The sequence below is a fragment of the Geospiza fortis genome, unplaced genomic scaffold (genome assembly GCF_000277835.1).
Source record: "Geospiza fortis unplaced genomic scaffold, GeoFor_1.0 scaffold425, whole genome shotgun sequence".
Lineage (NCBI taxonomy): Eukaryota > Metazoa > Chordata > Aves > Passeriformes > Thraupidae > Geospiza > Geospiza fortis.
Genome location: NW_005054387.1, coordinates 1,604,552 through 1,625,656, shown reverse-complemented (window position 1 = coordinate 1,625,656; position 21,105 = coordinate 1,604,552). Strand labels below are relative to the sequence as shown.

Below are 21,105 nucleotides of genomic sequence, written 5' to 3'. Positions count from 1 at the left end.
GCAGCCCGGAGCCTCCCGGCGGCAGCAGCAGCCACGGCCACTTCCCCTCTGTATTCTGTAAGTGCCCGGCATCGCGCTTTTCTCGCAGCTCGGAAGGGGTTGGAGTTTGGCTCGCAGCTCCATAACACAAGGGGGGTTTTTCCAGCCGGGGAAACGAGGAGGATCTTGTGCCTTGTGCTGCCCGGCTGGTGTATAACAGCGGCGTGAATGAATGATGCAATCGGGCACGGGGGATGCAGCAGCGTTTTGGCAGGACGGGCGAGAGGGGATTGGAGAGTTGGGAGGTGGATGTCAACATCCAACAGGTTCCTTCTGGCCTTTTTCACCTGCTTTTCGCGAGGTGTTTAAATGAGTTCGCTGTGAGGCACTGCTGTGCAGATAATCGTGCGGAGCTGCGAGCTGCTCATCTCTTGACTCGCAGGCAGTTTTGTGCCTCTGCCTTCACAAACTGAGCAGGAGGTTAAAGCAAAACCCAAAATGAAATAGAAAACCCAGGACGTTTAACAAAAACCTTAAAAAAATGAAGAAAACCCAGGAGATTAAGGACTGAATCTTCCTATTCTCACCCTGCAAACCACAGAAAGTTATGTGTGGATGGGTTGAACTTCTAAAACTTATATAAAACACAAACACAATTTCCTTAAATATAACTAATCTGCTTAAATGTATCAGCTTTCCTCTAAAGCTTTCAAGACGTTGCTAATTCTGAGGATGAAAGCTCAGCACAGAAAAGCTGTGCCACTGTATTATTCCCATTTTACAGACACAGGACTGGAAACAATGAGGATTAAGTGGTTTGTTTAAACTCATACCATGGAAACACTCCTGGGAATGTTCTTAGAAGCTGTAGGAGGAAAAGGTCCTGAAAAAAACTTTCAAGAACTATTTTCTCCAAATCCTTTGCTCTGAGCAGCAGTTTCCCTTCAAGGCAAAAGAAACAGTTTGATGTGGTTGAACTTCTGTTACTGTTCAGTACAATGTTAAGTGGGGAAATGAATCAGAAATTGTTTGCAAACAAGGATATTCCTGAGTGCTGGGTAATATTCCATTAAGATTCACTTAATCTTCATTTTTAACAGCAATAAATGTGATCATCATGCAAAGTAGCAGCGTGGCAGCACTTCTGAAAGATGAAATATGACAACAAGGGAGGTTTAGTCACAATGAGGGGTTTGAGATCTCATCAGAACCTTGCAGCCCCAGAACACCTGCAGTTCTGAGCACCACTTACTGCTTCCATTTGCATTTCCACATTACCTGTGGATACAGAGGATGGGGCAGATTTTCCCCGTGAGGCAAGTGCCCTTCTTTGAAGGGACAGCAAACAGAGAGGATTTCAGTTGTTTTCCTTTCCCATGTGCTCTTACATAATTCCCCTGTTTGTGACTCCACCCTGTCTATTATGAAAGAGAATTATTTCTTGTGAAAATGTCTTTATAGTTTTTTAAAACAGCCCAATCAAACACTTCATAGTCTGGAGGCAAGGAGATCTCATGAGAATTCCCCTTTCCCCTTACAATTTTCTTTTTTCTCCATCTTTATCTCAAGTTTCACCCTACCTCACTCTCTCTCACTCTTTTGTCTTTGCCCACTGTTCTTCTCTTCCCCATGGTATTTTATATCAGACCTGTTGAAATATTTGCTGCTTGGATGCTTTTCAGGCTAGGAATTGATTACCTACCTGAAATTCAGTGGTAGGAAGATCAGAGATTCCCTATCAGTGTTTTTCATATGGAAACAGAACCCATTATTAGTGGGAATTTCATTTTTCTTCCCATCTCATTAAAACATTTACACTTTTAAGCAATCAAATGCTCTGTATTTTGGAATAATTAACGTCTGCCACTTACCCAGGCCTGGACCACTCTGGAATACAAAATTGCTTTTCCCTGACTGCAGCTGAGTTTTGTCCGTAGAAGGGTTTTACACAACTTTAATTCTTTTTGCTCTAATGTGCTACTGATGATTTTTGCAATTCTTCCCTTCCGATTTGTCATTTTTAGACAGCATAAACCCACAGTTTGAAACTATTTTCAAAGAGGAATAAAGAGAGGACAGGGTTAATTCCAACTATGACTCCACAATAATTCTTCTTTATTTGTCCATCAAAGTGCAAAGTCCAGCACAGCTTTCATGCCATCATTGTCAGCTCATCCAGCAGGGAAAGGAGCATGGGAAATGTGGATATCAGAGAGAAGGAAACGTGAACATTTCATCACTCCCAGCACACCTGTGGAGAGATAACCTTTTCCTGGGGCAGATTAAAGCCTTGCATCCAGACCCAAACTGCAGCTTGTCACTGAGCAGTCACGTCACAGAGCAGTGTCCCTGTGGTCTTTGTGAGGTCCCCAGGATGAGGGAAGAGATGAATCTGACTCCATGTTCTCAGAAGGCTGATTTATTATTTTATGATATGATATTATATTAAAGAATACTATACTACAGAGTACAGAAAGGATACTTACAGAAGGCTTAACAAGAATGAATAATAAAAACCCGTGACTGACTCCTCAGAGCCTTGACACAGCTGGATGGTGATTGGCCATTAAGTAAAAGCAATTCACATGGAACCAATCAAACATTCACCTGTTGGTAAACAATGTCCAGACCACATTCCAAAGCAGCAAACACAGGAGAAGCTAATCAGATAATTATTATGATGTACATTTTTCTCTGAGGCTTCTCAACTTCCCAGGAGAAGAAATCCTGGCGAAGGGATTTTTCAGAAAATGTGACAGTGACATGTCCCCACACGGTGCCATTGCATCACAGGGTTACAGAGCAGCCCCAGGTGTGGCAATGGTGGCTTTGCATCAGGAGGGTGGCTGCTGGGACACACTTTGGTGACGCCAGTGTCACAGCTGCCCTGGAACACGGCCCTGCTGCCTGGAAATCTGGGAGCTTTCACTGCAAACACAAGCACAGCTCTGCGGCTCTGCAAGTCAAGGCTGAAACAAACGTGCAATTCACGTGGCACCTGCCCAGCCAGGGCCAAGCCTGACCTCAGAGCTGGCTTCTGGCCACCAGGCCTCACCTCAGAACTGGGTGCTGACAGAGGCGAGTTCTGATGTCCATGAAGTTCTGATGTCCATGAAGTTCTGATGTCCACTTTTTTTTACATGCTGTGCTGATGGCTGATAACTCATTTAACTAATTATGACTATTATATAACTATTATATATGAAGTTCTGATGTCTACTTCTCTTTTATATACTGTGCTGATGGCTCATAACTCATTTAACTAATTTTGACTATTATAGAACTATTATATATGAAGTTCTGATGTCCATGAAGTTCTGATGTCCACTTTTCTTTTACATGCTGTGCTGATGGCTGATAACTCATTTAACTAATTATGACTATTCTATAACTATTATGACTATTATATAACTATCAGTTACTCATGATAACTAATTTTTCTTACATGTGTGGTGCAGTCTTTGTAGAAAAAGATAAAATCCCACATGGCCTGCAGCAAATAATCCTTTAGCCATGGTTGTAAGGCTGGACTGGGGTTTTATGGTGTGTCCATGGACCAAGGGCAGAGTTGTGCCAAACTGCAGTTCAGAGGGGCTCTGGAAAAGCCCTTTTTTGGGATACTTCCTCCAGTGCCACCACCCCCTCAAAGGCAGCAGAATAAACCCCAAAAATGTCCCATCTGAGCCTCTCATGTCACTCCTTGTCTCTGTCCCTTGCTCATTGACATCTGTCAGGCTCCTGGCTGTTCACAACAGGTTCCACCACTCAGGCTGGGTGGTTCCTTCAGACAGATTTCCACCTCCCAACAACAGATTGGAGCATTCTCTTTTATTCCATGCTCAAGAGCAGATAAGAGAGGTGTGTGCTCTACATTTGTAGTGATGATGGGTATTTTTCATAAAGCCTTTTGTGTATCCCAATATTCATCATGTCCTGGGAATAATCCCAAAGGTTCTTGTTCCTGCTTTGACCATTAGTGAGAGGGAAACAAAAGATGAAAGGTTATAAAGACATCCATAATTCTCAAGAATGTGCTGTTTGATGGTGTTTTTCCCCTGTCCCAGGAAAAGAACCTGCAACCCAGATCAATCATACAAGACATGTCCTGAGAGATGTCTGAGAGATTGGAAGAAACAAAAACTTCTACAAAAATCTGAGAAGTGAGATAAATAGGCAGGTGTTGTTTGTGTCTAAATTATAGATTAGTAAACAGTAACATCCACACTGAATTAATTCCCCTATGAAAGCACAAGGTGAGTAGGGATGAGTAAGAAGATATTTAAATCCTTAAGCTTCTGATCTGCAGAAGTGCTCAACATGTTGTAGTGGGCAGATCTAAAAGGGTAGAAAAGAAACTTTTGTCAACAAAAGGGGTAGAAAATGGGACTATTATGGAAAGGGATTAAAATGATTTTTCAGGGACTATTATGGAAAATGCAATGTCTTGGGTTGAGTGAAGTTCTCAAAGGGCAAGGGTTTGATGGGTTTATGAAAGGCTAATCCCCAATGTTAATGGTCCAATCTTTTATTAATGAGGATGTAGGACAGGATCTAAACCCTCCTGACTTAGGGACAACCGCTCATTGATAGGTTTAGGATAGTTTGCAATCAATCCTTAGGACCTGGGTGTCCTGCAGCACCTGCTGTGAGACCCCAGCCTGGGAGAGATGAGAAACCAAGACCCCCCTGAGCTGAACCAGAGCCCTGCAACCCCACAGAGCTCTTGGCAGCCCGGTGCCTCAGGCAATGCCAAGGACTGCAACCTTGAACCCACGAATGGGCCGAGCCTGCAGACAACAAATCAGCAGCAGCCCAGGGCTCCACAGCCCACCTGGAGCACGAGGTGACCATCAGTAGGCAGCAACAGCAGGAGCAAATCAGCAGCTGGGGCAGACCTCCACCACCATTTCCCCCGGGATAAAAGCCCTGAGCCGCCTGCGCTCGGCCCTTCTCGCCCGCGCCAGAGCAGCAGCACCAATGGCTCAGGAAACAGTGCACTACTCCCACTCAGATTTCATCTTGTCCCCTCACAGTAAGAAGGCTCCCAAAAGGATGGCATCCCTGATGGAGCTGAAGGAGATCTTCCGCAGCGCCGACGCCGTGTGCTTCGACGTGGACAGCACCGTCATCAGGGAGGAGGGCATCGACGAGCTGGCCAAGTTCTGCGGGGTCGGGGACGCCGTGGCGGAGATGTGAGTGAGGCTGGGGAGCTCAGGTCAGGCGCAGTGAGCCATGGCAGAGATGTGAGTGAGGTTGGGGAGCTCACACAGGTCAGGCACAGTGAGCCAGGGGTGATGGAGCTGTGAGCATGGATTGGTCTGTGAGCATGGATTTGTCCTTTGCAGTCATTTGGTTCTGTTGTAGATGGTTACAGTTTGTAAAGGGGGTTGGGGTAATAAGTGTATGAAGATGGGGTAATAAATGGATGAGGATGGGGTAATAAGTGGATAATAAGTGAGGTAATAAGTGGATGAGGATGGGGTAATAAATGGATGAGGATGGGGTAATAAGTGAGGTAATAAGTGGATGAGGATGGGGTAATAAGGATGAGGTGACTTTGTTTGGGAATTGTGAGGCTGCCCAACAAAACTACCCTGGAATTAAATCTCTATTGGTAATTTTGAATTACCATCTCTATTGGTAATTTTAAATTACTCTATTAGTAATTTTGATAGGCTAAGAGTAGCCCTCATCATTAAACTTGGCTAAGCAGTACCAAACCCTGTTCTGAATAAGAAAACCTTACCATGAGATGGAGGAGAGGGGACAGCAATCCCAACCCATTGCTGAGGCTGGGAAACAGCACAAGCTGAAGTTTTTAGCCAAAGCTCTGTTGGGTTCAGCTCAGGAATGTGCTCCCAGTCAGGCATCACAGAGGGAATGGAGCCCTTTTCCTTTGCTCCACTGGTTCCCCCATGCATGGAGCTCTCCTGGCCACCAATCCTTGGGGTTCAGCATTACCTGGCTCCTTGTCCCTCCTCGTTAATGCTGTGGTGTTGGGAGCAGCCCCGGCTGGTGGAGTGTCCCTGATTTGATGTCTGGCTGTCCCTCAGGACCCGCAGAGCCATGGGTGGCACTGTGACATTCAAGGCAGCTCTCACAGCACGGTTGGGTCTCATCAGGCCCTCCTATGAACAAGTGCAGAAATTAATATCTGACAACCCACCTCAGCTAACTCCAGGAATAAGGTAAGAAGAATTGAATTTTTTTTTTTTGAAGTGTTCAGGAAGCAGATGCAATAAATAAAGCAAATTCTGTGTCATTAGTGATGCTGTAAGGCCACAGAGCTGGTTTGTGTTGCCTTTCCTGCCCCATCTCCATGCTGGGTGTGTACAGAGCACAGCATGGATCACTGGCTCCATGGCTGGTGGTTAAACATCCATGGAAAAAGAAATGCCCATTTAACCCTCAAACCAGGATCTGCCAAGCTCAGACCCTGGTTTAAGGATTAAATGGGCATGGAAAAGAATCTGTTCAACCACTGGTTTTTCATGGGTGATGGGACTTGGAGGAGATTTAATACCTCCTCAAATCTGGTCTATTCTGCAACTCTGTTGCCTCTCTCTGGCTCTGCTCAGTGCAGTTTGGGGGATCCATTGCTTAGAGCTACCCATTCTGCAGTCCCTCAAAACATTAAAATTAAAGCAAACACACATAAATATGTGCATTCATTCATCCTGAGGTTTGGAATGAACATGAACTATTTAAACTGAAAAGCTCTGGGGATTTTTTTCCCCTATTCAAGTTGTTTCTATCAATTGAAAAGAATTTCTTTGCTACAAAATCTGACCATAGCTTCAAGTCTGAAATATTTTTAGCATATAAAAAGAGTTTTTGATGATCCTGTGCTTGTATTTTATCTTTTTTTCTGTAGAAGACAGCTAGAGGTAGCTACAAAGAGAACATTGTTTCCTTGTTCAGGATCATGTGATTTTCCTTTTCATTCCTTCTCTTTCTTCCTCCTTTTCATTCCTTCCCTTTCTTCCTCCTTTTCTGTGTCCTGCTTTAAGCCTCTGCTTTGCATTTCAGTCTTCAGTGTTTCTGCTGGTCCTGCCACCCCTTCCCCTGCTCTCCTTGCTGCAGGCTGATCTTCTGCCCCCAGAGCCAAATCCCAAGACTTTGCACTGCCTTCAAGTCCTGCTGGCATTACTGGGCTCGCAAACTTCTTTTTTTGATTCCTTTTCTCTAGCTGGTGCCCTCTTCTAAAGATGGCATTGGTGTCCAGCATCTGGTGAACCAACTGGGAGCTAGAAAACATTTGCATTTTGCACTTTTCAGCCCACTTAGCATTTTGGAGCAGTGGTTTTCTCTCATCCCCTGCTTTTTGCTGCATTCCAGATTATTTTCTTGCTGAGAAAAAAAAAAAAATTGACCTGGATCTGCTCTCACTTGTTCAAGGGAACTAATGTGAAAGTGGAAAGAAAGCAGTTTTAGGGAGTGCTTGTTTTTGAGGAATGAAATGATGGTTTTGTGCAGCTCTTGCCAGCCAGGTGTGTGCACAAACAAAGAGGGAAAAGCTTTGGGCAGCAGAGATGGATGGAGCACACCCCAAAGGAAGCTGGAGCAGCACAAAGCCTGGCTCAGGGAGGATCTCTTTGACTTTTGTCTGTCTCTTCCCAGGGAGCTGGTGAGCAGACTCCACCAGCGAGGGGTTCAGGTGTTCCTGGTCTCAGGGGGCTTTCAGAGCATTGTGGAACACGTGGCCCTGCAGCTGAACATCCCCACAGCAAACGTCTTTGCCAACAGGCTCAAATTCTACTTCAACGGTGAGAGCCCCCTCCAAACTCCTCCCTCTGCTAATCAATGGCACTTTCCTGCCTCCAGCTCTCAGGTATTTGGCTGCAGGCACTGTCCTCTTACCAATCCATGGAGGAAAATTACAAAACCATACCAAAAACCAGCTCAGGGTGTGCTCAGTGTAAGGAATAGAGCTGCAGTTACTTTTTAATTGCAAGCTGTGCCAAAGGTAAAACTCTGTACAGCTGCTGAGAGCAGAGTTTCATTTTCTCCTCTCCTTCAAGTTAAAGAGTCCATGACCTGAGGTGCTCTCCCAGCCCTGCCTTGCAGGGGCTTTGGGCTCTGGAGCTGCTCTGGCTTTGAAGCTCTGCCCCAGCAGAGCTGTAGGTGCTGAGCTTGTTCTTACTCAGGGTTTTCTGCTCTGTCTCTGCATCATCCTGGGTGCTGCTCTGGGATGTTCACACCAGAGTGGCTGCGAATCGATTGCTAGCACTGCCCACACAGGTTTCTGGTTTTCTCTGAAAATGTCTCCATTTTTCTTTGAAACACTTGGGTGAAATCCCAGCCTTAAACTTACCTCAGAATTACTGATTTGGGATGCTGTGCTGTGAGTTTTACAGGGCTGCAAGCACTGAAATCAAAACCACAGACAGAGATTTTCCTTCATTTATTTTTCCTTCAAAATATCTGTATTTCCAACTTGTCCTTCCTTTGTTTTCTAGGAGAATATGCAGGATTCGATGAAACACAACCAACAGCTGAATCAGGGGGGAAAGGAAAGGTTATCACTCATCTGAAAGAACAGTTCCATTTCAAGAAAGTGGTTATGATTGGAGATGGAGCTACAGATATGGAAGCCTGCCCCCCTGGAGTGAGTATTACAGAAACGCTGAATTCCTTCTGAGCAAATTCTTGGGGCAAAGAGAAGAGTGAAGTTTGGATTCTTAAATAAAAAAATTACCAGAAAGAAAACTTTTATAAATGCTCATGTCTCAGGGAGAGATTTTAATCCCACCTCCCCTTTAGCTCCTTTCCCTCCCCCAATACCCCAAAACTGCTCAGGATTTGTTTAATGCTTCCCACCTCTAGGCAAAAAAAAGAAAAAAAAAAAAAGAAAAAAAAGCTGCAGTGGAAAATTTAAACCCTGCACTTTCACTGCAGGGGGTTTTGTGAGATGCAGAAATGAGGATTGCTCTGGTTAATGATTGAGGACAGGGTTAAAGTTTGCTTTTGGTATCTCTGGGATGAGGCAAACAGAGGTAAGATAAACAGGAGAGGGGTAATTGTGGGATGCTCATGCATGAGCCAATGTTTACCTGCTCTTGAATGGAATTGCATCACATTTACATCAGATTCTCAGTAAAATCTCACATCTGAACAATCTGGAGGCTACAAGGCACTGAGAAAAACCCCAATAACCAAAATGCTGCAGAATGAATTGTTAATAAATCTGAAAAATGAATGCAAAGGAAAACAGGGCAGGGGTTTTAAAATCCAATCTTAAAAGCAAATTTAATTACTGAGAACTCCCCTCCTTCCATGCAATAACCCATGTGCCCATTCCTTGTGTTTTTCCAGGATTGCTTCATTGGATTTGGAGGCAATGTGGTCAGAAAGCAAGTGAAGGAGAAAGCCAAGTGGTACATCACCCACTTTGATGAACTGCTAAAGGAGCTGGAAGAGCGATAAATCCTCCTGTAAAATAATCTATTTAACACCTGTAAATCCATTCTACAATGCCATTAAACATTTATTTGTTTGCAAACTTGTGGCCTGGAGTTTTTAATGATTCTGGGGGTTGGGGACCTTGCACTCTGGCTCGTGTGGCAAATGGCACCATGCTGCTCAGATAGGTTGGAATGAAAATGGGGAAGATTTTGAATAAAACTTTCCTATGGTGGAAGAAATAAATTATTTACTTCCAAGGGAAGACTAAACATAGAAAATAAAAAGTTAAAAATACCTGAAGAGATTCTCTCCTGGTCAATATTGCACACCTGTTGTTTCATCAGTAATGCCTCTATTTATTTTGGGTGACAAAAAAAGAACAAGGCCACCCTTGCTGACTTTGCCTAATCAATAATAATAATAATGATGATGATGATGATAATATTAATAATGTAATTCAGGCTGCAGTTTGGCAAGTACCTTTCACTGCACAGAATCCCAGCTGCAGGTAAGCAGTGAACAGCTGGAAAACATCTCTAAATATCTCTGATTTCATTAAATTATGACTACAGAGAACCTGTGGTGTCACCTGTTACTCAACATCAGTTACTCAACCTGTCTGGTGCAGGAGCTGCAGGGATATCTGAGAGCCAATGTTCATCCCTGACCAAGAAATATTTTCAGGTGAGGGACTGAGTGGTTCCCATTCTTCACCAAAATATTCCAATCAAACTCCAAACTGCTGATTTTGGGAAGCGGTCCCAGTGTTTGTGGAATGTTTTATTCATTTCCAACCCACCCCCAGCAGCTGTAACAGGATGGGAGTGAATTCATCAACCTTTAAAAAGGAAACCTCAGTCCCTTCCTCTGCCTCCAGCGTGGATTAACCACCCCTAAACTCTGCCAGAGTTAAGCCTGACCTGTTCTAAGAACTCCTCTGAGCTCCAGCTGATGGAGCCTGGTTTTCTAAGGAGTCTCTTTAGTGTCTGATCCAGGAGCACACACCTGGTAAATGCTGACAGCTCTCCTGAGTGTTTTTCACATTGTGGGACTTTTATTTCCCTGGCTTGTAAGAATCTCACCTGTGAGGATGTGGAAAGCTTTACCAATGTTAAAATCCATCACACCTGCCCCCTCCTTCCATCCCCACAGCACACAGGAGAAAGATGGGTAAATATGACATGATTCAATACTAAAAACATTTAATATCTGCTGAGGTTTTTATCTTCTAAGTGCTTACAAAGAGCCCCAGTATTTTTCCAGAAGTGTGGCAATTGTCTTTCACCCCACCACATATTTCAGAAACAGAAACAAGGGATGTCCCTACCCTCCAAAATTTCCCATTTTCTCGTAATAATCACTGCTTTTCACAATTAGCACTGAATGTCTTTAATTTATGATGATTAAACCAAGGTGCCACGAGACAGCTGCTGTCCAGTCATTAGAGCAGCAGCAGCACTTAAAGCAAACACTGGTTCTGTTCATTCTGTGAGGAGGAGATGGGGGACAGAGGAGTCACCACAGCCCAGAGAGAGGGCTGCAGCTGAAAAATGTTTTTGGCTTGAGGTTACAACAGCATTTAAATAGCAGAGAAGGGTTAAAAGGAAACAAATCCAGAACCAGACTTGGGATGGTTTTTGGAGCAAGGCAGACATGTAAAAGCCCCAGAGGATCTGCAGAGGCTTCAGCAAACCCCACAAAAGCCAAGCAGACAATGGCTGGCAGTGCTCCCCACAACTTCTGGGAGTGTTAAAGATGGAAATCCTTCCTGAGGGAAATCCCAGCCAGCTCCCAGGGCAGCTCCTGGACAATCCTGCTTCTGTTCAGGCAGGGCTGCACCAGCAGGGCACATCTGAAGAGTTTCTGCTCCTACTTTTCCCTGTGCAACCCCACAGTTAGGAAGTGAAGGAATTTGTCTGCTGTTTTTATGGAATTAAAACTAGCAAATAAATAGCAAAATAAGGAAAAGAAATAAGGAAACAAAAAGGAAATAAATGTGCCATGGAGCTGATCAGCTGGAGGGCACTGGGGCATGGCTCAGGGCTCTGGCAGAGCCCTGGAAATGAAGTTAACATTCACAGCAGGAGCTGCTGCCACTCGGGGCTCTATGGAAACGTGGGGCTGTGCCAGGGATTTCACAACAGCTCTTTAGGTCACACTGCCTTGGAAAAGAAAAAATAAAATGCCCCCCTCCCCTTGCACTGGAGGCTGACCTCTAGCCCAGGAGGCAGCAGGAGCATTGCTGAGCTCAGGAGAGGCTCAGCTGTTTTGTCTGTGAAATAGTGGAAAATTCCCAGCAGGGAATAGAGCAGGGGGAGGAAAAGTTTCAGTGTCACAGGTTTGCCTGACATATCCCAGCAGAGAGGGGCAAAGTCTGGGGAGCAGCACAGGGCACACAGGGAGGACCTGGGCTCCATCCAGGTGGGTCTTTTGATCACCAGCCTTTATAAAAAAGCTTTTAATGTGATTATTCAGTAAGACAGAATTGCTTTAAATTATGTATTTGCATGTGGGACAGTTTGCAGCCTTCTCCAGGACAATTAAACCTGAGTTTTAATTGTGTCATTGCAGTGGAATAAGAGTTGAGATTTGCCAGAGGCCTTTCCAAGCACTGTCCCCACTTTTCACCTTTGGGAAGTGACTTCAGCTCTGAACTGCAGCAGCTGTGCTGTAAGAGATGCTGAGGGATTGCTCTGTAAGAGATGCTGAGGGATTGCTCACCTAAGGAAAACTTGAATTCAGCCATGGAATCAAGAGGGAAAATCCCAACAGAGTTCACAGAACCAGGGAAAACCCAGCTCAGGCAAAGGGAAGCCAAGGAAAAATTGGCATTGCCCATTTCCTTTTGAGCTTACACTGATATCTGTAAGGAAAATAGCAGGAACTGCTTTAGCTGCAGGTAAAATAAGGAGTTTTATCAGTTTTATCTGTTTTTTCTGTCCCAGAGGGCAGCCAGAGCAGAGCAGGAAGCTCAGAATGACGGGAGGTTCATCCATGACACATCAGGGCAGGGGGAATTCAGAATTCCAGGGGGAATTCAGATCTTGGGAGTGGGTGAGGGACCTGCACTCTGTGATCTCATCCCACAGAACACCCAGTTACTGCTCTGATTCCTCATCCAGGCAAAACTTTGTGGTCTTTGGACAACAAAGCTGTGCCAAGCAGAACTGAATTCCTGGTGAAGGTAAAAAACATAGACAGCATCAGAACACAAAAAATCCTGTGGCGCCAAAAATGTTTTTTTGCTGTTTGTCTCTGGCTGAGTTTGCTGGGTGGGAGTTACAAGGACAATTCTCCAGGGAAAAGAAATCTGGGAGAGATCAAAAGGACTGGGAGGTGATATTGGCATCCCTTTTTTCCTTCTGCAGCTCAAGAGCAGCCCCAAAATAAGGAAAAATGGTAGCCCCAGGTGATATCAGTACTCAGGGCTGACTTACAAGGAAGGATCAGCTCAAATGATTTCCTTGGCCCACTGAGCAACTTCAAGCTGATACAGCACAGAGTGTGCCTCAGTAAAATCCCATCATCACTTGGCAACAGGAGGAAAATATAAAACCAGACAAGAACCAGATCAAATATTGACTTTGTTCAAGGGGAAACTCAAGGGGAGGCACGAGTGCAAGTGGGAAAGAAACCACACCTGCAAAATGAAGCATCATTTGTGGAGAAAAATCAAAAGGAAAAGTGTTTTGTATTTATCATCACAGAACACTCAGCAGAATGGGATGTGATGGAGAGATTGTAAATTCACTTTGGAGAAGGAGAGCAGAAAATGGGAAATGCTGTCCCCAGCCCAGAGAAGTGATATTGGTTAATTGAGCTGAAATATTCTAAATTTTCTATACTAAACACTGCAAGAGGAGAAAAAACACAAGTGGTGCAATACATAGGAGATTCCAGAAAAAAGTGAAAATTAAAAGGTTTTTATTGACTGATATGTTCTTCCTGAAAACTTCTTGAAATGTACAAACTGGACATTCAGAACTGATTTGTACATTCAGTATGTTACACTGATTCTTGGAGCCACTTGAGAGAGAGAGAGAGAATATTATTGTCACTTACAGGATGTTCACATCGTTGCAGACACCAAAAAGTGTGGATACATTCTAGCCTAAAAGTGAAACCAAAACAGAACTGGACACCATGGTACACAGAAATGCCAAGCCCAGCTTCACACACCAACCCAGCCACGGGGACTGCAGCCCCCCTCTGAGGCTGAACCAGCACTGCTTATTAAATTCAACCCCTTTTCCCAGATTTTGGAGCTGTTTGGGGAGGGAAATGCTTTGGGGTGGATTGATTCCCTGCAGGGTGTTCAGGCAGTGTCTGCGGGGGAAGCGTGGCTCACCCTGCCTGGGATCCATTCCAGGGGGAGGTTGCACACAAACGTGTGCTCAGAGACCCTGCAATGCCCCTTCTGTCCCAAATCCATCCCCTGCCACACAGCACTATCCCAAATTAATGACTGCCTGCTTGGAAATGGAGATTGGCTGATTTCAGGCCTGCTCCACCAGCCAGGGGTGATTTCACAGCAGCCCCAGAGCTGCTGGTTTCACAACCTGCAATGAAATTCTCATTTCTCCAGAGCTTCTGATTTCACTCCCACGTTTGCTTTGGAGAGCTGCAGTCATTAAATGCTCACAGCAATGCTGCTCCTGAGCTCTGGGCACTGCCTGTGGAGCAGGAGATTCCCAATCCTGTAGGTCACACATTCCCTGGGGACCTGGCCCACACATCTGGACTTGTTTTCAATTCACCAACCTTTTAATCACAGTCTTGTTGTTATTTTTTTTTTCCCCTAAGAGCAGAAGGTCGTGGGTTCTGAAGAAAAGAGGTCTCTTTTATAAGCTCAATACAGTACTTTTATATTTCAGACTATGATATACAGTGTATACCATAAATTAAGACAAATACTTGTCACTTCATCTATGTAGGCACAAGAAAATCAGTGACTTTACTGAAGTGGAGAAATCTTCAAGGGTATCATGATTCTGGACTCCATCTCCTGAATAAGGGGCACTGAAAAAAATGGGAGAGTGGTTTGAATTTCACTGACAGAGTTCAGCACATTCAGTAATCATCCCTCTAGCACGGTGGTTGTGGGAAAAAAATATTTTAATATCATCTCTCTGCTCGTTTGAAGACAAATATTTCCATTTTTCCCACCAAAATGGAAGTGATCCTACATTTTTGTGGTGTAACTTCCTTTGAAATGTGCCCTATGGAGCCCAAATCTGACATCTTGGCACACTTCTGGGAGTTCTGTTGTGACAGCTTTCTTTGATCTCAAAGATCTCCTGGCTTTTTGTTCCAAAGTCTAAATTCCCTTTTCCCAGCAATGCATTTAACAAGGCTCCTGTATTTCATTAAATATCAGAAGTAATCATTTAATATCAAGGTAAATTTCACTCCTGGCTCCTTAAATCTTTGGACAAGCATTTACATAAATCTGTTTCTTTCACATTCCACAGAAATGCTGCTCTAAAAATTCAGTATTAATGCAGCAATTTTTTAGCACTTGGGCAACTTTTCCATGTACAACCAGCTGCAAAATTCACCTTACAGCTCAGTGCAAAACCCCTCTGCTCCTTTACAGACTAAAAACTGACACAGACACACATTTCCCCCGAGATACAAAACTTTTTCTGCCAGTGGGATGTGCTGAGGAGCAGAGAGGGTGGCACAAAGCTCAAAGTCTGCCCCCAGGATTCCAGAGAAGTTAATGGGTTACCTGTGTAATAAACCAGTTCATCCCAGCCAGGTTTATGCCACGCTGCATTCCTTATATCTTCCCTGGTTTGCAGGTCTTTGTAAGCTGGGAAAACAAGCACAAAGTGATTCCTTTCCCTCCTGAACAGGAAGAAATCCCTTAAAAGAATTCCAAGGAGGAATTAGGAGGCTGGGAAAAGCAGGAAGGAAAAAAAAATCAGGAGTTCTCTGCCAGAAGGAAAATCTCAAAAAGAAGGAGCTGGGGAAGACAGAAAATGCCTGGGCACAGGTAAGATAAAGCAGGGGCACAGCTGTACATGAGGGCTGCCAGATTGCTGAAATCTAAAATTCTGGATTGTTGGGATATGAAGAAAAAACTGAGTCATTTCTAACAAATTACTATTTTTCAAGTTGAAACAATCCTAAGGTGTTTATAAATATGAATGTACAGAGAGAGGCAAAACACCTGCATGCAGGAGTGGAAATAAATGCCTGATTTCCTTTCTGCAGGTGTGGTGAATGTGAGGTTTGAAATGAAACTGTAAAAAAACTGATTTCAGCATGAGCTGGGACAGCAGGGTCATGGCTGTGGGACTGAGAGCAAACACTGAGCTCCTAATGAGAAAGGAACAGCAGAAACTGGGGGAAAAACAGAACAAAACAGGAAATATTCATTTCTTATTTGGTGAAGAATAAATTTATCTACACAAAAAAAAAAATCAGCAAATTAAAAAATTAGGAAAATAAAAAAACTTTAAACCTCAACTTTTAAGACATTTCCTTTGCCTTTTGTAAAACTCTATGTAAAACTTTTGTAAAACTATTTCCTCCTGGGCAAAGTGATTGGGTTGGCTCAGAGGGAGAAGAAAGCAGAAAGAGGAATTTACCCCAAAGGTGATGGACCATGTAGAGCTGTCCAATCTGGGAGAAAAATCCCCCAACTGCTTCATTGCTGTCCTGTCTGAACCGAATGGCACGAGCCCTGCAGGGGAGCAAGGAGACATCAGAGCCTGCACATCTGGGCAGGAAATCAGGGAAAATGGGGAAAAACCAGGGGAAAATGGGAAAAAAACAGACTGAAAGGGAAGCTGGAATGTTAAACTGCATTTACTGTGCACTTCAGCAATTAAAAGTGAGAAAAAAGCTGCAGCATGCTCGTTTTCAGCACTAAGTAAAATTGGAATTGGAGGCTACACTTTCACTAAATTTTGTAATAATCACTTTTTCAACCAAAGTCAGGATAAAGAGAATTGTTGGGACATCAGGGAAAATGGGGAAAAACCATTGGAAAATGGGGAAAAACCACTGGAAAATGGGGAAAAACCAGACTGGAAGGGAAGCTGGAATGTTAAACTGCATTTGCTGTGCACTCCAGCAATTAAAATAAAGAAAAAAGCTGCAGCATGCTCGTTTTCAGCACTAAATAATTAAGATTTACTTCTGTGTCTTGTTAAGATGCATTAAAATTGGAGGCTACATTTTCACTAAATTTTGTATTAATCACTTTTCTCAACCAAAGTCAGGATAAAGAGAATTGCTGGGACAGTTAAATTCAGCAGTTAACCTTTATAGTTAACCAGTTAACCTTTATAGAAGGTTTTATCACTAAATCCTTAAATTTTAGTCATGTCAGCTTTGCCACATTAATTTTCCAAAGATTCTGTGGTAGTGGAATACAACTTTTTATTCATTCAGATCTTGGCATAAATTAAGATAAATATTTCTCTTCTTGTATGTTATAAAACAGATTTTCTACCAGTAGAGATGTGCCTATTTTATAAAAAAAAATTCTAAATTCAATTTGTTCAAATGACTGTAATTGAAAAAATTATATCAATCACAAGGCTGAAAATCTAAGTCCTCACCTTTGCCCAAATAATTGAAAATACTTCAAATTGTTTAACTATCAACCACTAGAACAGGGAATGTAAATTGAAATAAGCTTACACTGGTTAAAAATAAGACAAACCCACAAGCATATAATCAATAGAAAACTGTCTCAAATACTTCTAACCCATATATTAAAATACAGATGTGCTGCTCAGCAGCTTTTCAAGAAGTAACTTGACTTTGAAAGCTCAAAGAGCCAAGGTTTCAGCTGGAAGTGTTTTGGGAAAGATGAACCAAGGCTCCCAGAAGAAGTGCCACTCTTCCCAAGCAGCTTTCTGCTGAAAATCCAGGTTTTTGTAGCAAACTGAAAGGGTTTTGGGAAGCAAAGCCAAACCACAGAGGGTTGTTTGTGCACAAAATTGCTTTTTTTTTCCCCTCAGAGGGTCACAGGACTGTCTGACCAGGCCCCTGGACTGGGGGTTTGGTGGTTTTGGTGCCACCCTGGCACCTCCTGCCCTCCTTTTTCTACACCTGCACCTCTCAAGTAGGAGCAGCCCAGGGCTGAAGCCAACACTTACCTTAATTAATTAACACTTACCAGTAATTGCCCCATTCAATCATTGTTCCAGGCTGCAGAAACAAAACCCACTGTTAAAACTGCAGTTTAAAACAAAATATTATACAATTTTCACACCATTTCTGTATGGAAACTGCCCTGCATTAACACAATCCCTTGCTGGGAGTGATAAGAATATTTAAATAATCTCTAATTGCTCTGCTTAGCACCTCTCAGTCATCTCTGAAGCATCCCTCAAAGCAACCACAGGGTTTCAGCCCTGCAGACATCAGGATCTTGTTGGAGCCTGCCTTCCCCTCAGACCCCACACTGAGAGCAGCCCTGACTCAGAAACCACCCCTGATAAAAATCAGATTTTTCAGATAAGCTCTGTCTGCCATAAAAACCTTCCAAAGGTTTTTTTAGGACAGCACAGATCATCAAAAATCAGAAAGAAATAAAATCTGGACTTACTCTGAGTTGGTAGGATCTCAGTTCATAAATATTAGGGCCATCTCTGGGAACAGGTTCATTCCAGAAGCTGAACTCCAGCAGGAGCTGGTTCTTACGGGACAGGAGCATGTTACCCCTCTCCTTCCGGAATTCTGTGAATTCCTAAAAAAATAATGGGGCAAAATGGGTCAAATTCTGCAGCAACAAACAGCAGGACACCAGATGTGCCTTAGATTGGGTTTTTTTTTTTAATGCTGCCAGGGTTGTGGGACAGTGAAATCCTGAAAGGAACCTGAATTCTCTCTGGTGAATCTGAGAATTCCAAGGATTTACAGGGGAGGTATTCAGGAATGAAACATTAATGTGACAATAAATCCTTTCTCCAAGAGGTTTCTGGGCTTGTACAGGAAGGGAGGAGAAACTTTGGTATCTAAATCTGCTTTTTTAAAAATTGTTCTGCCTGTTCTTTGCTCTTTTCTGAGTAACAAAATCAGTATTTTTTACCTTATTTTGACGAAGTTTGCTCATGACCTCATTGAGAGCTGGGTAACCTCCCTCATATCTCCACAAATGAACTGAAACAGAGAAAATTTCAGTTTTTTTCAGGCATGTCCCAGACCAGTGGTAAATCTTATGGAAAAATCACATTATAAAATGCCCTTCACACTACAAAATTACACAAAAATAGAAACCAAGCAGCAGGTTTGAAAATAGATTTTCATTAATGAAAATCACATTGGATTATTTTAGGGATAATGGAATAATCTGCTATTTGAAAGGGGTTTCCTTGGAAAATTTTGCAATTTACTCTGAGGGTAACAGAAGAATTTCTGAAAAGACTTTTTGTTGCCATGCTAGTAAGATGTGATGACTTGTCATGACTGTTATTGAAATTAAGATTCAGCTGAAGAGGATGACTTAGTTCCAAAAAGGTGCTTTGTACCAATTTCATCTAAGAGCAGCAGAGGGGCAGATTTTCAGTTCAGTAAATTACTCCAGCACACAAGCAAGACATTTTCTGTAGGACATGAAAAACGATGCAAATGTTATTTCTGAGCTCAACATGAATAAAAGCAGAAGAAAGCTGAATATTTGCTGGGATTTCCCCTATAAAAACAATTCCAGTATCTATAGTTGTATCTAAATTTTTTTCAAAGCATTCCCTCTTTAATAAATCAGAATAAAGCCCTTTAATAAATCACAGAAATATGTATTTACAAGCAATTAGTATAGAAAGGCAGTAATTTCACCTCACAGAAAAATAAAACCTATTTTCTGCCCTCTTGAGCAGCTCTGTGCCTTTTCCACAGGCTGATGGGAGAGCAGATTTCTCCTCCTGCTCCTGCTGCCTCACCCCCAGGGCAGATTTGATGGATCCACCTGACATTAACCCAGCACTGAACACTAATAATTCATTATTGTTGTTCATTTTCTCATTATGTTGATGTTTTCTCACTAGCCAGTGTAAACAATATGCTAACAAGTCCAACCCCTCAATCTGCTTTATTCCAGTGCTGCAAGAACATTTCCAAGGCAGGCTGGGGATGCAGTGACAGACCCAGCCTGTGTTCATCTGTTCCAAAAGCAGCCACTGGGACTTGCCTGAGGAATTCCCATTTCAATTGTCCTCGTTCCCCAATTCCCCTTCGACTTCCAGGGTTGGTCTCAGACATTGTTTGGTTCATCTGCTGTTAATTCCCTGCATTTGTTCAGGGTCAATATTGCAACATGCTGGCACTGCAGGGAGAATTGCTGTGTGCAGGAGTTGATTTTTTAATCAGGAAGCCCCAGCACTGAGCCTGGCACAGCTCTCACAGAACCTCTATGGATTTGGATTTGTGGCTTCCCATTCCTTCCAATTCCCAGGGCATTTTTCAGGTTTTCTCTCTACACTGGGCTCTTTGGAGTTACCTCTGTAGCAGCTCTTCAGCCATGTCTAGCTCCAGTTTGTTTTCATAGTTAGGCAGTATCCTTGTATGAACATGAACAGAAAGATTTTTATTTTCCCCCAGTAAAGTTTAATGTGAAGTTCACAATGCAGATGGTTTGGAATGATTTATAATTTATTATCATACAGCAATTACAGCCTGAAAGGCTGAGCAAAGCTTTTATAGTGCCCAAGGAGGGACAAACTCTGCCTTTGCAAGAGTCACCCATAAATATTCAGGTTCCCACAGGAGTGTATTTTATAAATACATCCCCAAAACCTCTTCATTTTACCAACCATCACCACCTGGAAAACATGAAAACACATCCACAACGAGACAAAACTGAAGGGATGAACGCTCTGCTGTCCAACCCAGCACAAAAAGCAAGCAGTGCACATTTATTTAAGACAGCTGAGGAGTGATGCACACACCCCCTGGAGTGCACACAGGGGAGATGATTTCAAAAGAAGAAAACCTGCCAAGCACATGGGTGTACATTGGGTTGTACTTCTATCTCCTACCAGCCTGATCCTGCTCTCCGTACCACGTGTTCCAAGTCCCCACCAGAGCACAAGGGTAGTGTTTTTCTTCATGAATCTTTGGCAGCACCTCTTGACTTGAAAACAAGGAACACACAGACACTGGGTTGCATTGCCTTCAGGGAGGCCACAGTTGATCAATGTATAACACAGCATCATGCTAGGAACATTCACAAGATTTATTTGGCAGAGGAGAAAGCTGAAATAGTAAATTCTGCTATGCAGGGGGAAGGTGGCTACACCCCCATGGAGAATTAAGGTGAGTGTTACCATTTTTTTAGAAATTTCTAACAAAGATCTACAACATTTCTATAATATATAACATTTACTGCATCTTTGGATGCAGTAAATTAGGTGTATCTAAATAATTATATTTATCTAAAAGGTTATCCAACACATCAGGAAAACAAATGTCAGGATATCTCACTGAAAACTCAGCCTACATGGGTGATTTGCTTGAGGAAAAGCTTTTCTTTGCTTGAGGAAAAGCTCCCCTCAACGGAGAAGAATCAGAAATATGAAAGCACACTCTTCTAAACCAGTTAGAACTGCTGAGCTGAATGAATAAAAATAATTTGATAAATGAAATAGTGGCTGTAGCTCACAGTATTGATTTTTGATTTCAGCAAGTGCTCTTACTTTGAGGCAACTCACCCACTAATGAACACTGGGACTGCCTTAAAAATACCTCCAACTCAAAATTCCT

General features: G+C 43.1%; 2 protein-coding genes across 2 annotated transcripts in view; one reads left to right on the top strand and one right to left on the bottom strand.

Annotated features, from left to right (window-relative positions):
• Positions 1-6: 6 nt before the first annotated feature.
• PSPH (phosphoserine phosphatase) lies at positions 7-9,481 on the top strand. Its single transcript, XM_005425404.3, has 6 exons — positions 7-57; positions 5,013-5,171; positions 6,033-6,167; positions 7,600-7,745; positions 8,439-8,587; positions 9,295-9,481. The coding sequence occupies exons 2-6, from the start codon at positions 5,032-5,034 to the stop codon at positions 9,403-9,405; spliced, it is 681 nt and encodes a 226-aa protein (XP_005425461.3). The 5' UTR covers positions 7-57; positions 5,013-5,031; the 3' UTR covers positions 9,406-9,481.
• A 3,810-nt stretch (positions 9,482-13,291) lies between these two features.
• Positions 13,292-21,105, bottom strand: part of NIPSNAP2 (nipsnap homolog 2) — a 14,204-nt gene continuing 6,390 nt past the window's right edge. Inside the window, exons 4-10 of the mRNA XM_031060610.1 lie at positions 20,382-20,476; positions 18,437-18,507; positions 17,954-18,094; positions 17,522-17,553; positions 15,981-16,075; positions 15,116-15,199; positions 13,292-14,403 (exon numbers count right to left, since the gene is read on the bottom strand). Of these exons, the coding sequence (XP_030916470.1) occupies positions 14,339-14,403; positions 15,116-15,199; positions 15,981-16,075; positions 17,522-17,553; positions 17,954-18,094; positions 18,437-18,507; positions 20,382-20,476 (583 nt within the window). The 3' untranslated portion in view covers positions 13,292-14,338. The remainder of the gene's footprint in view (positions 14,404-15,115; positions 15,200-15,980; positions 16,076-17,521; positions 17,554-17,953; positions 18,095-18,436; positions 18,508-20,381; positions 20,477-21,105) is intronic.

Coding starts and splice junctions, on each gene's coding strand:
- PSPH (XM_005425404.3), top strand. CDS start 5,032: ATGGCATCCCTGATGGAGCTGAAGGAGATCTTCCGCAGCGCCGACGCC. Junction 6,168..7,599: donor CAGCTAACTCCAGGAATAAG/GTAAGAAGAATT, acceptor GTCTCTTCCCAG/GGAGCTGGTGAGCAGACTCC. Junction 8,588..9,294: donor TGGAAGCCTGCCCCCCTGGA/GTGAGTATTACA, acceptor GTGTTTTTCCAG/GATTGCTTCATTGGATTTGG.